Here is a 17291-nt window from a genome sequence, read left to right on the forward strand (position 1 = left end):
AATGGAGCTGGAAGGGAATCTGATGCTTTTTCAGGAGAGGAATGATGTTAGTTAGAACTTGAACCAGAAAACAGATTTATAACTATTATTTTGTCTTGCCATCTTGTTTTTGGTTTTTTGGCTGAATGGTTTTCAGGGAAACTAACAGCTTCCCTTTTGCTTGGAAGCTGTTAGAATTCTTTTAATATCAGTAGCTATTTTCCTCACAGGAATATTGTTCTTTGGTCTCCACTGTTGTCACAGAATTTGGTTGTAGTGTGCTAACTGCAAGTTATCAGTGAACTGGCATTAGAATTGCACTCTCATACTTTCCTTCTTGTGTGGTAATCTCTGGATGATGTCATGTATTGCTAGAGCACTAGCAAAATTAATCTCATCTCTACTTCAAAAAGTAGTGGTAGCTTACAAGAGTAAAATATTTTGATAGTAGTATGTGACAGCTCTTCTGTTCTTTGCTCATCTCAACAGTTGCAGGACAATAAAGTATTTTTATCAATGCTTAACCATGTCTTGAGTGTGGATGGGTTTTACTTCTCAACAACCTATGACTTAACACACACTCTGCAACGGCTGGCAAACACAAGCCCAGAGTTCCAGGAGATGAGCCTTCTAGAGAGGGTAAGGATTTGAGTTTGCTTTGTGTCTGTGTCTTGCAAATTGCCAGTCAGTTTGATGCAGATGATGTTTAAATTATGCCAGTGTTTTATCCAGGCTATTAGGGGTTGTGTCTGAACACACTGGTCCACAAGTCTCATTGCTTGTGAGTAGCATAGGGTTTTAGGGATCTGTTCTGATCCAATGTCATGCTTCCAGATCAGCAGTTGGAAGTACTTCCTAAAGTATATTTTTAATGGATTTTGAAAAATCCAAAATAAATTAAATTTTGCCTCTAATATTGAACTCTTCTAATTACAAAAAGGAGCTAAGCAGGCAAATTGAGAGAACAAGTAATTCCTTTGACCTGGAATTGGGGGCAAGGAATCCAAAGTGAAGTAAATTGTGCTTGTGTTCATATTCTTTTACAGGACAGCTTGGAATAGGACTGCAGTTTTTATGCCTGTCAGTGTTGGGATGTTGTATTCTGTCTAAAGTATTCCAATTCTTTGTGTGAAGCACAAATTTAGTATGCTGCTTTTGTCTTAAAGACAGCAGCCAAATGCAATTTGAACTTGAAATTCTCTTGTGTCTATACTGATGAGTTTTTTAAAATTTGGTTTGGTTTTTAATACTGGAAAAGCTGTTTACATTTGGGGATTGTTTTTCATCATCAAATGCTGCCCTGGCAGTGCTCTTGCCAGGGAGAGCAAGGACACAAAAGGATTGGTTTGCCTTAAAATTGTGTCACTTCAGAAGGTTGTTTGAAAGACAAAGTACAGTAAAAAAGCATCAGTTTCCATTAAATTCAGATCTCGGCTAAAATTATTGCAATGTAACTTCATATGCCCATGGCTGCAGTATAATGGCTTATAACAAGGATGGTGGCAATTTTGAACATCTCCAGTTTGCCTCTGCGGCAGAAGTCTGGTCTATGGAGTGTGGGTGTTTTTGTTTGTTATTTGTGTTTGTTGTTCTTTTAACACTACTGGTAGAAGGAAACAACTCCAGTGTAGGGGCACCAATGCATTATGTTCTGCAGCTCAGTTGTTAATGGTTTAGAAGTGTCAGGACACGCCCTTAAGAGTAGTTAAAAGAATAACTGTCTCCAATCTTTTGGATTTCTTTGAGGATGTGAAGGCTACTCATAGAAGAAGGGAACTTCATCTCCATTTGTACCTGTTCACCTAAACTTACATGATGTGTAGATACTATGATACTGCCTTTATGTTGAATTAAACAGAACTGACAGTCTCTAAAAGAATGTTGACTTTTTTCTTGCTGCAGGCAGACCCACGGTTTGTGTGGAATGGACACCTTCTGAGAGAATTTATTGCTCAACCAGAGGTAAACACTTCATAATTATTAGAGAACAATAAGTATATTGTTTTTGCTATAAGTACAAAACAGCTTTTTGTAATTCTGTCTCTTTCAGATAGCCAGAATCTAGTATAATGTGGCTAATCATCATCTAGTTTAGCACAGTGAGTCTTCTGCTTTCAAACTTGCAGCTTTGTCAGTGTCCTCAGTAGTACTTCTGGAAAGCTAATTTTTTGGAAGTGTCTGTATTTGAAGATAATGTGTTGTGAAAATAGCTACTCATATAAACCAAAGGGGAAATTACACTGAACAGCATATGCTTCTCAAGCATTTTGAAGTTTAGCTATGTCTTTGGGTATAGGCAAGGTCCAGTTCATCACTTTTCTCCTAAGACTGTCTCACATCATGTGTGAGTGCAATTTAAATTCCATCTTCCTAGTGAATAAATCATAAAGCTGGTAATTAAGAGTAAGACTGACAGTTAAGATTCTTCCAGTTTATTTCAAATGAAGACTTAACACAGTGTAACCTTTGAATTCACTTAGTCCAGCAAATAAAGTGCATGACCATGAGCTGCAGCTGTGGCACCTTAATGGCCAGACTTTCTAAGCTCCTTCCTACCCAAGACATCCTCTGTCTGTTAAACTCCTTGGATTGCTTTGCACTACAGCAACCTCCTCTCTCCATCAGTATTTTGCATTTATCAAAGCAAGTGACGCACAGCTTCTATTTCTGCCTTGGTAACCTGTGGAGAAGTGCTGTTACATTAGACAGTACTGTTCCAAAAGGCTAGATTGTGCAGTGCTTCTGGAATGTGAAGAAATTCATTACAGAAGGGCTGTCGTGCATGTTCCAGGGGCACATGACTGGGAGTAAAGTTTGCATAGTGCTCTGTAATTAAAACTTGGGGAATGAGAGAGAAGTTGTGGTGGGACCAGCAAAGGAAAGCCAAGTGTGGCTGGCTAGTGAAAACAGACCTAGGCAACAAAACACAGAAGCTGTAAAGGGAGATAACTGATATTTTTAGGCTACACTTTCCCTCACATTGGCTACAGCTGGCTTGATGCAGGAGCCATTTTAGGTAATGAGGTGTGGGACTTTTCTTCTAGTATTGAATTTTAAAGTTTTCTTGAAAGATTAAGTTATTCAGGTATGACAGGATAGGGAAAACTCTGGAACAAGCATTTTGAGTATTATTCACATAAAAATACATCTTTACTGAAGGCTTCTGTAACTACTCTCTCTGCATATGTCCTACGATGGAGGTAAAGCAAAGACACCCTGTCACAAGATTTCAGCAAGTGTTGCTTCATATCGGACATGTTTGTAGGAGAGTAAATGCTAGGTATAGGGAGGACAAAACAGCTTGTTTGTTGTCCAGGCTGCTTAATTAGGATTAGACTTTCACTTTTTTCCTCCTGCTGATAAGAATTACATATGTTGCTGTTTTCCCTGAACTTCTTTTCCCAGAAAAGAATGTTTCATCCTAAACAAAAAGTGAATTATATAAAGTATACATAAAACTACCAAAAAATCCTCAGGCAACGCATAGTCACTCACCTTTTTGACTACTAGTGTTTAATATTTTTAACATGTATTTGTGTGTTTCAGATCCATAGGTTTGCTACACCAGTGATGCATGGATGTATCCTTTTGTGTTGTAAAACTGAGTGCTGGATATGGGTAGTCCATTAGCAAAATGAAGCTGCTCTATTGTTGCACTTGCAATTATAACAGAGCACGTTGTCAGATACAGTTTGCTCATATATGGGTGCTACGTATTGTTTGATAGCCCACTTGTGTGTTAACTCCCTTGAATGTTCTGCTTTGAAGGCTTCATGTATTTAATTTTACAGTCATGATTTGCATAACTGTTTTTCAGTGGGAATGTTAATATTAATATTAATAATATTAATGTTAAGATTAATAAGCAAATGCTCTTCCATCAGCTTTTTTTTTTAATCTTGCTATAAGGATGCATTTACTTTAGATACAAAATAAGGGAGAACAGTTTTGACTTGGAGTGCTTATGGATGTTGATGAATAAAAGGGTAAGTTCTGCTGAAGGCTCCTGGGCAGCTGCTTTTCCTGCACCAATACTTTGGGAAACACCCTTTTTAGCAAAGCAATCTAAGTTTTTTTTTTCTGAGAAGGGATGAATGCTGCAAGGAAGCTGAATGCTTTCTGGAGGGAGTGTGTGATCAACATTAAGTCCCAGGTAGGTGCTTCCGGACTGACTGCATGAAAAGGACTGGCAAGACTGGACAGAACAACTTATGCCATGTTCTGCTTTGTTCCTTCATTGCAAAGGCCTCTCAGGTGTGTGCAGGGAATGGCTTCCAGATGGAATTGGTTGATCTGGTAGGACTGTCAGCAGCTGGCGGATCTCCAGTCCTTTCATGTGACTTCACTTAATGAAAAATGTTGTGGGAGCAGGCAGAAAGACAAAGGAAAGATAGCAAAAAGGAGCCATCTAAACACCCTAATCCTTAGCCTGCTGGTTTTGGGTAAACTGCAATTAACCACTGACAGACTGCAATTAACACCTTCCTCCATCCTGTTTTTTCACTCTATAAATAATTAGCGTAAGTACTGTTTGGTTAAATTAGAAAATTAGAATTACAGCAAAACCTTAGAGAACTCAGGAATTTGAAGAAACAGGATTTCTAGCAGTAAAAATGCTAGGAAGACCCCTCAGCAGAGCTGTTACAGTGCTAGTAGTAGATATGTCAATAATACCAAAGGTTCTGTTTTTTGGTCCCCCTTCCCCCCCCCGTATAAACCCAAATAGAATTTTTCAAGTATGTGTACTAGTCTCTCGTAGTCTTGCAGTGGTGAGAAATAATGGACTTGGATAGTTGGGATTTTGATCCCCTGAAGCCCTAAACTATGTTTAATATTTCGTTTACTGCTCCAAACCAAAGCCCTTCTAAAGAACAGTAAATTCTGTCTTGTCCTTATCTGTATATGTGGAAGTGAGGACAGATTGCCACCAGAAAATAGGCTGACGATTGCTAAGAAGCTAAGAGCAGCTTTCTTGCAGAATACTGTTGGCCGTACAAATGTTGAATTAAAGGGTGGAGGACCTGGCAAGAATTTTCCAGGAAAAGAAGAGGAATTCATTTTCTTCAGCCTTGATTTATGAATTGTGAGAGCATTCTGGATGAGGCCAATTTGTATTATATTTTTGGGGGTTTTTTGCATGTATTTATTGGCATAAATACAAACAGAAATCAAGATGACTCATGTATGAAATCACTGTTCTTAAACACAGCTGAGGTGCTTATGTGTGACACAGCTGCTTTATGTCCCATTTGAGTCATAGATACAGAACCTAAATTTCACTCAAGATGAAGTATCTAGATTCCTCAAAGAGAAGACTGCAGTACACTAATTTAAAAATTGGCTGGCTGTCTTGATCTTTTGCTTGCTTTAAAGTGGTCAAGTTTCAGTTTTTTAGGGGCAAAGCATGCAAGCTGGTGAATCTTTCACTCAGGTAAATTTTTCATGAATGCTGGTCTCTATTAGACTTCATAGCTTACTGCAGTCCAAGTAAGTGCCACTATAGGTAGCACAAAACAAGACTAAAGCTAATGCTGGTTGTCAATGCCCCTGTTTGTTGTTTAGTCCCAGGTGCATTTGGCACTTTGGATGTGTAGGCCAGGCAGAAAACCATTCTTGTATGAGAAGCTTGCACTGGAGTCTTGGTGCGTGTTCATTTTGTTTTTCTTCACGTGGATTTGAAAGCCATTCTATTTTACTGTTAGTTCTGGCATTTGTAGATGTGATGTATGTTGCACTTATGGGAGCAAAATGTATACTTCAAGATATTTACTCTTCTAAAAGCCTAGAAAAAAAATTAAGGAGTATTTTTTTAAGTAGTTGTTAATTTTTAAAAGCAATGGGGCAAGAAACTGTTAAGGAAGTCTAATAAAATCATGGATGAGATGGAGTCTTAACTTTTAATGAGGACCATAAGACCCAGAATAAACTTCCTTAGAATCATATTTTCTCAAAATTACATCATTTTTAATGTTTGTTCATCAGTGGCATCACTATAGAGTGTTGTTTTGCAATGTGCATATTGATCCTAATATTGTTACTGTCAAGTTTAATGTTCAGCTGTTGTTGGGGTGACAAATGTTTACTGATTTATTTGAATGTAGTCTCTTGGTTCCTTGATGTTTCCTACCTGTTGATGTATAAGAATATCCTAATGAAAAGTTGGGGCTTTTCCTTAGTGTTTTTCATCAGTTATCACTATGCACTCTTGTTCTATTAATGGCAAGTGTTTTGACTGGCTGCTTATTTCCAGAAGAAGCTGTTTCAGGGCTGGTGTACGCTACTATGTAAGAGGTAAAAGAAATAAACTGATTTATTTCAAAAGTAATATGTATTCCATCTGCACATGTGAGTTACCTTTAAGAGTAATTGGTGTATGATGGCTTGCAAAAAAACTGTTTAGTTTATCTTGGGGTTCTTCCTCCAAAGAAGATATTAGGAACTGAAGCATTTTTTTGGTACTTATTAAAACTCACTCTTCATGTCTTTAAGACATAACTGCAAAAGTTTTGTACAGATTTTTAGCACATGGCTGTTTTTATTGGTGCTAAACGCAAGTGTGTAATAGCCCTTTTGGTCTAGCAGTAAATCCAGTTAAGAGTATCACTGGTGCTAGCAGGGGAGCCCTGAGGGGTGTTGTCTAATTGTTTCAAGTTAAAAAGTAAACAGGGAAATTAATTTAAATTACTTTCTCTGTTTTTAGTCCCAACATACATGCTTTTGAAGAAATTAAGTCTGTTTCTGCAGTACCATTGTTACAGAACTGTGAATATTTTGGTGTCAAAGCACTGGTATTTTATTACATATTAAATAATTTCTACTGCTACAAATATCAAAATGCTAACCTGAAAAAGCACAGTTCTGCTTAATTTTGGTGCAGATCATGTTAAACTTTTAACAAAGGTGTTTCATTTTACATGGTCAGGCAGCTCTGTGCTTCCTGTAAGGACTTAAAAGGGAGGGGAAGGAAGTCTTTTGCTGATGTGCTATCACTGTTCTATAGGCAGCCTGAGCTGGCTAACACAGTTTTTTCCTACACAGGTATTGATTCAGAAGGGCACGCTGCTAACTTTGTGGAAACAGAACAAATTGTGCATTACAAGGGGAGCAAAGCATCATTTGTTCAGGTAAAGTCGCTGTAAGGAACACAGATACATAGATAGCTAGCTGTGTCTATGTGTTTAAATACAGATTGTATATAAGATCTGCAAATAAAACTAAACAAACAGACTGAATTAGTTTAACAAAATAAACCAGTCTGCTTTATTATTAAATGTCAAGTGAGTTTTGTAAATTCTGCTATTTAAAACTATTTCCACTCTTTTGCAGACCCGTGGATCTATTCCTTTTTTCTGGTCTCAAAGACCAAACCTCAAGTATAAACCAAAGCCGCAGATCAGCAAGTCAGTAAATCATGTATGTGAGTGTTTGTGTCTTGGGGTTTTAACATGTTAGTGGGCTCATGTTTGTGTGGTAGGGTAGCAAACTGTAATCAGAAGAATAAAAATTAGCAATAGTGGATTCAGCTTTATTTTTTAAAAGTAATAGCAAGAAACCTTGCTATTCTTATAGTTATATTCTTACAGCAATAACCTTGTACTTCTTATAATGAATTCAAAGGCCAAAAAGAAAAGCAGACATCAGTGGGGGTAGTTTTTCCTTGGATCCAGTTTGCAGCAGTTTTAGTAGCTGTACAATACTCCTTATCTGTAGCATGTTTCATGAGGAGAACTGAGTGGACTGGGAGAAGGAAAGTGGGAATGTATTGGCACAGTAGAGACATCAAACAGTTATAAGAATAATCAAAAATATTATAATGGAGGTTTCTTGTAAAGCACAGATCTTGATAGTAGTGTCTTAATAATAGTGTATATCTGTCAACACATTTCCTTTCTCTTCTAGATGGATGGGTTCCAAAGACATTTTGACTCACAAATAATTAGCTATGGAAAGCAAATGATTGTCAACTTGGTATGCTTTCACTTGTTCTACCTGAAAAAGTTGTTCTTTTAAGAAGGCATTTTAGTAATTCTGTCTCTGTTTTCCCTTTTCCCAGGTTAACCAAAAAGGCTCAGAGAAGCCTCTTGAGCAAACCTTCTCAAAAATGGTGAACAGCATGGCAAATGGAATGGTCAGGTACAAGTGACATGAAGTGATATGTTTGGAGTTATAAGTTAAGCATTGTTTCTGAGACCCACAGAGTTGTCAGCTCTTTGGGGGCCTTTTCCAACCCTGTGATTTCTTTGCCTTTTATGGTTATGAAGTAACTTGCTAAGAGAGGACTCAGGCAGAATAAAGAAGAAAATTCAGAGGCAATGGTAATGCCAGTATTGGAGTCATAGTATGCAATGTGGAGGTATTCTGCATTTTAGGAAGAAAGAAAATCATGCCCTGTAAAACCGGCTTCTGGTGAAAGGGCTTGGTTACATTGCTAACTTAGTGAAGGAGTGCTGAGCATGAGCAAAACAGGATGGAAAAGCAAGGGAACAAGTACTTTAAATGCCTGGAGCTCAGTGTAACAATGGGCCAAGAGTGGGGAATGCACTTGGATTATGAGAACTTCAATCTTTGTGGGAAAACAGTGCAGTACACAGTCTTACAGCCTGTCTGTGCTTGCTTTCATTAACTTCTGGAGGGAGGGCTTGCATCCAGCTCTCACAGATATTTGCTCCTCTTACCTTATCCTTGAAATTATTGTGCCATGTTTTTTTTTTTTATTCTGTACATATTTGCTATAAAGTCATCTGGTGGAAACCAAGATGTGAAATTATGTGAAGGTGCATATTGGTCATGTTCTGTATATGTTCACAAGTAGTGTTTGGAAGCCCTATTTTATAATTGCCATCAAAATCTATTTTCTTGGTTAATTGTTTTTGATGGTGTTTACCTGCCAGAGTAAACTCAAGACTTCAGTTACTTGTTTCAGTGTGTATAGACGTGAATAAATTTCAGGACTATGCATCCTTCTTCATGTGTAGTCCTGAAATCTTGACAGATTGGATTATGAGTGCTTGATGGGAGAAATGTAATGGCCTGTAATTCACAGCAAAAATATACATACAAATGTTTAATTAATCAAGCACCACTCATTTAGAGCACTTCTTGCCAGAAATTGGCTGTTAAAATTTTGTTCCAAGTCAGTAGCTGCTTAATTTTCTTATGACAGTTAGGTTAGCTGCTTAAACAGAACCTGTCTCAGGTTTCTAGAGTTATTGATGGAATTACACCAGCAAAAACTGTTGACTTTCAACACCTGTGTTTAGTTCAAAGGGAACAGAGAACAAAGGAATCCTGGTGGGGAAAAAAATAAATATTAAATAAGATTTGTATCCTTTCTGTATTTTCTGGAGGAAAAATACTAGCCAGAACATAGAATGTAACATACACAGAACTTGGAACTCAATGTGTGCTTTCCCAGAGGAGTAGCATTTTGTAAAGAATTTTAAATGGTGTCACCATTCATGCTAAGGATGCAGCATCCGGAATGTTACAGAGCACTGACAAATCTGCAGTTGTGCTGAAGTTCATCTCTAAAGAAAAACAAATCCTCTGTCACTACCTGTCTTTTAGATCAGTTCTTTGCTGTAGGGTTTTCTATAACCTTCACTGCAGTACATATGTAATCTGAAAAATACTTCTTTCTCTGAGCAGGTATGTGGCGTTTGACTTCCATAAAGAGTGCAGTCGGATGAGGTGGGATCGGCTTCAGATTTTGATGGATCAGCTGGCAGACCAGCAAGAGGAGTTCAGGTAAGGCACTGCAGTTCTTTAACCTCTGTGCTGTTAAAATGAGACCACTTCCTCAACAGTTTCTACTGTCTTGCATTAAGGCACAGTAACGCAGACCTGTAATCTTCTGTGAAGAACACGTGTTTGTGTGCATTAGTGTGTCCATACCTCTGGTGTCTTGCTGACACTGTGTGCAAAGTTAGAGGTCTGTTGGGGGGTAAGATGTAAAGCCCATGTTGCCTCTCGATAAAGTGGGTCTGAGAACTGCAGCAACCCTGAGTTGTGACAAGAGCTGCCTTTGTAATGTTAGGTGAAAGGTTAGATAAAGACATGAACGTGCAGCTGGAGGTATTTAAAAGAAAGTCTCCTTAGATTATTTTTTTTTTTCATCCACAGCAATTCCAGGTGGGGTTGACAGCAAACTTTTCTGCCACACAATGTAAAACACAGGGTGTTCCTTCCACAGGCATTTGTAAAAGTGTTTTCTCTAACACACATTGTTGTCGCTCCAAACCTTGCACTGGCATTGGTTGTTAGCCCTTGCTAATATAAGTAACCCACAAGGAAACAAATACTCATTTTCTTTAGTCATATAACATACCAAAAATGCCCAAATCAGTCAAATGTCTACAAGTGTGTTTTAGGTTGTAGCTACTTATAGACCTGCATATTCCTAGGGAAATGGGTTATTTTGTTCTGGTTTTGTGTTTGCTTCCTTCCTGTTCCTGAAGCCTGGTGACTAAAGCACAAAGGAGATCAACTAAAAAATTACAAAACTAGCAGTGGTATAGTCTATCCTGACAAAATAAAATGAGGTAAGGTGTGGACTAGAACTGGAGTCTTGTTAATAAAGTCTCTTGCCTGGAGTGATTGCTACAGGAATTATATAAATTAATGAAATTATAGTTAATATTCCCTGTCCACCACAAAAAAAAAAAAATCTTTATGAAAAACTCATAAAAACTCACTTTAGGTCTTTTTGAAAATCTCATAAAGACTTAATGAACAAATTGGCTTTGAGTACCTCAAGTAAGGAGAAATAAGATCGTAGTTTTTTCTTATACAGCAAGGATCCTTTATTCTTAGAATTAATACTGAATCCCTTAACTTCTTCACTGTTAGCTGCCATTGGAGGCATAGAAAACAACCAGATTTCCTTGAAATGCAGGGGGGAAAAAAGACGTCTCTAAAGATACAAAACTGAAGACTCTTTCTCAAGATTAGGCTGGCTCTAACTTGACTTGTTTTATTTCACTGTAATGACTGTTGCTTAAATAGGAACAGAATGAGTTCTGATCTTCATAGAAAATAGTTTTGCAACCCCTTGGTAGGTAAACAACTATATTTTCTGCTGGCTAAATCCAGTTGTGGAAGATCTATCAGAGTGGAGGTCTGGGTTTTGTGGAGGTGTGTTTTGTTAGCTTTTAATTTTTTTAAAGCAGCTGTGGGAGACACAGCATTTAAGAATAGACATTTCTATTAGGATAATAACAAACTTTGTTATACTAATATCAGTTGTAGGCAATACTTGGGAGGGAAAGGAAGATTTCACAGGTATTATTGTCTGCTTTAGTCTTCGACAGTGTAAAACATGGTTTAACAAAAGTAGTTCAAGAATTATGAAAATGGCTCTTAAAAAGAAAACACAAGGTTAATCAAAGTAAATTCATGTGCTTCTAAGGCTCCTGATCATAGTACTGCTTAGAGCCATAGTACTACTCTAGACTTGATAAAAATTCTGTACAGCGACAGTGTAGTAGTCCAGGTATATGGTAGTCCAGGGTTCATAATTACATATTGGAGTAACTTAATCTATAGATTATAATCTGTAAACCTGTAGACAACTGAAAGTTTCATGGTCTGGTAGGACAGGCATAGTTCTGTCCTATTCACACATCCAGCTGATAAGTAGCTTGGAATATTTGTTCTATTGGAACAAACTGGAATGCATGTGTGCAATTCAGTATTTAAAATGGTTTGTTTGTTATCAACTACTGGAAACACCTGGTTTCGTGGATTTAAAAGATTGAGGTAATAACTGCATATGCAGGGGGGGAATATCTGGTTCCCCCACATGTTCACATAATGGAGAGAATGGCATGTGACAGTAGCAGATTTTTCCGTATTTTGTAAGCACCCTTAAAAAAATCGGAGTACCTTCCTGGAAGAAGTGTGTCTGACAACTTAGATGACTTTTTATGTATTGGTGACTAAATTGAACTGGTGGCCACTTAGAAACAAATCTGGTTACTTCTGCTGTTAGGGTCTGCTGATGATCTTCATATCTGTGGAGCTGGAACACTAAAATAACGGGGGAGGGGGTGGGAAACAAAAAAAAAAAAACAAACCCACAAGTCCCTGATTTTGCACCAGAGGCTGCTCTTCCCAGTGGCATATAACTCAATATTGTTGATTCTCTTTCTGAATGGTAAGAGAGAATCCTGCCCCAAGATTGCTAAATGTTCATCCATTGGTGCTGTTTTTCAGCATGGCAAGATTTCAGGGAGGCATCAAAGTTTGAAGACATGGATGAGCATTCATCAAATGCTCAGGACAATTGTGTTTTGGTTGCTAGGGTATTTACTTGTGAAAACGTGGTTTATATGGACTGTTATCTCTAAATACATGTATTTTATGTTAGTTACTTTCTAGTTGACTCGGAGGGCAAAATTGTGACTCAGCAGGAAGGAACATTCCGCAGTAACTGCATGGACTGCCTGGATCGGACTAACGTGATCCAAAGCTTGTTAGCACGCAGGTCTCTCCAGGCCCAGCTTCAGGTAAATGCTTTACTCTTCTTTGACAGGCTGGAAGAGGAGAGAGTTTGGAATGGAAATGTAATTTGATGCTCCAGTAAGAGCTTGCACAGTAGAATTACTGTATTACTTACTTGAGCTGCATTGACTAGACTCAAGTTTGATAAATACAGCTTTTTCTAAAACCAAATCCTAATCTTTCTGTCAAATTCCTGGCAAGCCCCAATGTGCTTTTTATTCCAGAGACTAGGTGTTCTGCATGTGGGACAGAGAATTGAAGAGCAGGCAGACTTTGAGAAGATCTACAAAAATGGTAGGCTGTTTATAGAGTTCAAACAATTACTTTTTTCTGAAGAGAGTATATAACTTCCCTAATATTTCTTATTGTTTTCCTATTTGCAGCATGGGCTGATAATGCTAATGCTTGTGCCAAACAATATGCTGGAACTGGTGCCTTAAAGACCGATTACACCAGGTAGTCAGCCTTTCTTGTAAGGGCCTTCTGGGTTTTTGAGCATGTTTTGGATTTTCAAGCCCTCATATCTGAGAAGGTTACTGATCTGGGGCTTAGGCTATAAGTGAGTTTTTTGCACTAGTTCAGTTGGTAAAAGTCAGACTAAAATCTCCAGATTCTTTGATGTGTTTATATGAAAGTAAAGACTGTCTGGAAATGAAAACCAGGGCAGCATGCTGTGAAGATGCACATTTATATTGTCTGATGGAAAGAAGTGTCACTTTATTTTCCAATTTTGTTACAAATATATGTGGTAATAATGCAGAGGTGGGACTAGGTAAATGTATTCCTGTGCAGGTGTTAATTTAATATAGTACAGATCTGGATAATGACAGAATGTTAATCTGAAATTATAGTCCTGAATTTATACATCTATTTTAAACATTTTTCACAATTTCTTTTTGTAGAACTGGGAAGAGAACTCAATGGGGCTTAATAATGGATGGCTGGAACTCATTAATACGTTACTACAAAAACAACTTTTCTGATGGATTTAGACAAGTAAGTTAACCTTTTAACTATGGGGAAGTGTATTTGATAAATGTTGCTGTGCATTCTAACTCTTGCCCTCCCTTTCTCTTCCAGGATGCAATTGATCTTTTTCTTGGAAACTATTCAGTAGATGAAGTAGAACCTGCTAGTCCTTTACATGTCAAGAAAGATTGGAAGTTCCTAGCTGTGAGTATGGAGATTTTATTTGTGATAAGAAAACACAATCATTCAATCAATCACTGGCTTCATTATGGCTGAGTGGGACTTGTCTGTTAGTCATGAAGCATCCCTGTAATTTGGTAATGTTTCTATGATACCTGTTTATAAGATTAAACCCAGACTGTTCCCTTTACAGAAAATGGAGTGTTCTTGAGGTATTGGAAAAACTGCTGCTTACTTATTTTAAAATATGCTTCACCAGGTGGAAGGGGGTAAATTCTGCTAGTCACTATCAATGACTACTGAAGAAGAATCTTGTGGAGTTCCTTTCTCATACTTCATGCAGAAGCATAGACTATAGCACAGAACCCCCACTCTTCTTATTTTTTTTTTTCACCCTTACCTATCTTTTTCAAAATGGGATTTGGGAACATAATGGGTTTAACTGGTGTATTTATTTTTTTTTTAAACCAATGATAATCCTCAGCCTCTCTTTTAATGCACAGGAGGTGTATTTCAATTCTAAATGTAGTTATTGAACACAGTCTTTGAAATTTTGGAACTATCCAAACTTTTCTTTGTACCTGAATGCAGGTGAATTGAGAAGCAAAGCAAGTAAATAGCTTTACAGTACAACCCATCTTAAAGGAAATTAAGGAACATATGTACTGCTGTATCAAGTGATTATTCTGTTTCTCTTTCCTCAGTTGCCTATTATTATGGTCGTTGCTTTCTCCATGTGCATTATTTGTTTGCTAATGGCTGGTAAGTCACTCCTGAGTTTAATTTTATTCAACTGGCTTGTTTCTCTCTGAACTTTGTGTAAATGATTACCGGTGACTGTTCAGGATAGAATAGCTTCTCAGTCATTCTAAAAGGTGCTTGAACATGGCTCTGGAGATTGAGGTTTAGCACTGTATCATTAATGAGGAAAAAAATGAAGTGCTATAGAAAACAATGTTAAAACTCATGTAGAAGTCAATTAAGAACAGTTAATTATTCCCAAATTTAGATGCATCTTGGTAGACCTGTAGCTTTATTGTAGGCTGGATGAAGCCCCAGAGGAATACCTGTCTAATTTTGGGCAGAAAGTTCAGAAGTGTCAGATACAGGCATAAGCCTGGTTCTGATGGATTTCCCTTTAATATAAATGTGTGTTGGAAGTGATGAGGTTTTTGCCTTCTGCTTTTGCTTTGAATTTTCTAACATTACTGTCAGTAGAGTTCTTGACTGACTTCCATAAATTTCTGTTCAGTGTGTTCCAAGAACTGTGTGTCAAATACAAATTTTCCAAGGTAGGAAAACAGAAAAAGATCTGTGAAAGACTTCCAAGTTCATTTGACAACATATCTGAGCGAGAGCTTGAAATATCTGCATTTGTCCTAAAGCAAAGCTGTCTGCTAACTGGAGATAATGAGCTAAAAGGTTTTATGTGACTCTTCTTCTCAGGTGATACATGGACTGAGACACTGGCCTATGTGCTTTTCTGGGGAAGTGCCAGCTTTGGAACTTTTGCTATCATTCTTTACAATGGCAAAGATTTTGTGGATGCACCCAAGCTGGTCCAGAAGGAGAAGATGGACTGAATTTGTGTGTGTGGAAAGCGGCTTGGTACTGAGGATTCTTTAAGCCACACTTGGAGTCTCTACTGACCTGCTTTCCACACCAAAAAAAAAAAAAAGCTCTTATGAATATTATTCCTTGGCAATTGAGGGGGGTGAGGGGGTGGGTCAGGGGTAAGGAAATGGTGTCCTGTGGTGGTGGTAGCTTTCAACTGGCACCTGACTTGACAGTCTTAGTTGCAATGGTCTTTGGAATATTGCATTAGTGGACAGGGCTTCACTCTTACTGGCATAATGGAAAGACAAAAGCCAGCTTTTTAGTGTCTGGAATGTTTTGGAACTTAAGTGGACTTCTTAAGCTCATGCTCCACCTGGGTTGTTGTAGCTGTTTTTTTGGTCCTGACAGGAGAAAGCTCTGATGCTGTTAGTGTCTCAAAATACCCAAATGTTGAAGCATTAATAATGGAACATCTGATAGTGGTCTCTGAACAAATGTGGTGTCATACCAACAAAAAGTCTAGGTCCAGACTTCCAGCTGGATTACATTTGTTTTGGTAAAGTCTGTGTTAAGGAGTCCTTTGTGCATATTCGTATGGATTCTTTTCACTAAATATGAAAGATTTTTGAATCCTAATGCTATTCTAAAATGAGGTTTTTGTCCTGTCTTGTTTATCTAGAACTGATGCAATATTCTGCTAATCATTGTTTGGGTGAAAGGGCAGTGTAATTGGATGTTCCTGAAGTTGCAAATGTCTTGCACTGTTTCAATACTACAGTCTCCATATGAAAATCCAGTAGTTAGTGAGTTAAAATGTAGTTTTCTTTCTGATGATGTAAACAAAATCAAAGAATGTAAAAGTCCTTTGCAGTGTTTATTCAACCTTCCTTATGCTAAAGTTCCAAAGTACCTCATTAATTTAAGAATGGGTCGCAACATAAAAGATAACTTCATATTGTTTTGCTAATCAGCTGCTTCTAACCTTGGTTATGTTGAAGTAATTTGTGAAAGAGGAGAAAGCAGTAAGTCTAAATTCGGTATTTCTACTTGGGAGCAGCAGCTTGCTTTTCATGCATGATAATGTAACACACTCTTTTAAGGAAAAAAAAAAGCTGCAGACTAATTTGTGGTGGTTTATGTGTGTCTTTAAATTTAGTGCTTCCAAGCTGTATTAAAAAGGACCAATTTTAAACCATTTTGTCACTTATTTTATATGGTTTGTTCAAAACAAGACATGGAACTTGCTTAAGGCGCTGTGCATTGTTTAATATTTTCTGTAAGTACAGCTGTATATTCAGATTGTGAGTAAAAAATTTATTGGGGGGAAGAGTTAAACATGTAGAATACTACTAGGACTAGCACAGGTATCACTTGAAGCTAGAACACAAAACACTGATACTCCAGTGTTCCCTTGTGTTATGACTGAAAATATGTACAGATTCTTCCTTTTTTTTTCTTTTTTCCTTTTGCAACTGTTCATTTTAACCTTGAATGTTTCTGGAGGCCTCTCTGGGTTTTGTGTAAACATAACCTGTTCATGAGCACTAGTACTTGCAAAGTATCCGTATGCTTCTAGATGCTGTAATGGAAAAATTACCAGTTTGTGGCTAACTGGAAAATCCTCCTAACTTAAAATGTTCAAAGGTGAACTCCCTCAAAGGCACAAAATACAAGAACATCATAGACTCAATATTTGAAAGCAGTGGTTCTGGTGGCTCATTAGCAGGTGGAGTTTGAAACTTGGCTCAGTTGTCTTGCAGTCTAGAACTAAGTTGTTGCATCTTTGGTGAAGAACTTGTTACAGCAAAGACCAAACTTGAATTGCTGATATAAAAAGTTTGTAAGATGTAGAATAATGTACGTTTTAGAAGTTGGAAGGCACCTGTGTTTCAGTGCTTTGCAAAGAGTCTGTATTTCTAAAATCACAAATGGTGTACTACTCTTAAATGACATTAAAATGTTCAACTTTTCTAGATCTAATGTCTGCAGTGCATTTTGTGTTTTGGAGCAGACTGTTCCCAAATTATTCCTTAGTAGCTGTTTCACGCCCGAAGGATGCTTCAGGTTTGTGTGTGCTCATTGCAGGTGGGGATTGTCACTCAAAC

General features: G+C 37.6%; 1 protein-coding gene across 2 annotated transcripts in view; it reads left to right on the forward strand.

The window, feature by feature from the left end:
* Positions 1-17161, forward strand: part of SACM1L (SAC1 like phosphatidylinositide phosphatase) — a 29417-nt gene extending 12256 nt beyond the window's left edge. For both annotated transcript variants that reach the window (XM_062509616.1, XM_062509624.1), the window contains 16 exons: positions 469-618; positions 1882-1941; positions 3526-3559; positions 6169-6270; positions 7018-7103; positions 7306-7392; positions 7879-7947; positions 8033-8112; positions 9628-9726; positions 12347-12485; positions 12705-12774; positions 12864-12936; positions 13383-13476; positions 13561-13653; positions 14334-14391; positions 15076-17161. In XM_062509616.1, coding sequence (XP_062365600.1) covers positions 469-618; positions 1882-1941; positions 3526-3559; positions 6169-6270; positions 7018-7103; positions 7306-7392; positions 7879-7947; positions 8033-8112; positions 9628-9726; positions 12347-12485; positions 12705-12774; positions 12864-12936; positions 13383-13476; positions 13561-13653; positions 14334-14391; positions 15076-15212 — 1431 coding nt within the window. In that variant the 3' untranslated portion in view covers positions 15213-17161. The remainder of the gene's footprint in view (positions 1-468; positions 619-1881; positions 1942-3525; positions 3560-6168; positions 6271-7017; positions 7104-7305; positions 7393-7878; positions 7948-8032; positions 8113-9627; positions 9727-12346; positions 12486-12704; positions 12775-12863; positions 12937-13382; positions 13477-13560; positions 13654-14333; positions 14392-15075) is intronic.
* Positions 17162-17291: the final 130 nt, after the last annotated feature.

The sequence above is a fragment of the Cinclus cinclus genome, chromosome 1 (genome assembly GCF_963662255.1).
Source record: "Cinclus cinclus chromosome 1, bCinCin1.1, whole genome shotgun sequence".
In the NCBI taxonomy this organism is placed as follows: Eukaryota; Metazoa; Chordata; class Aves; order Passeriformes; family Cinclidae; genus Cinclus; species Cinclus cinclus.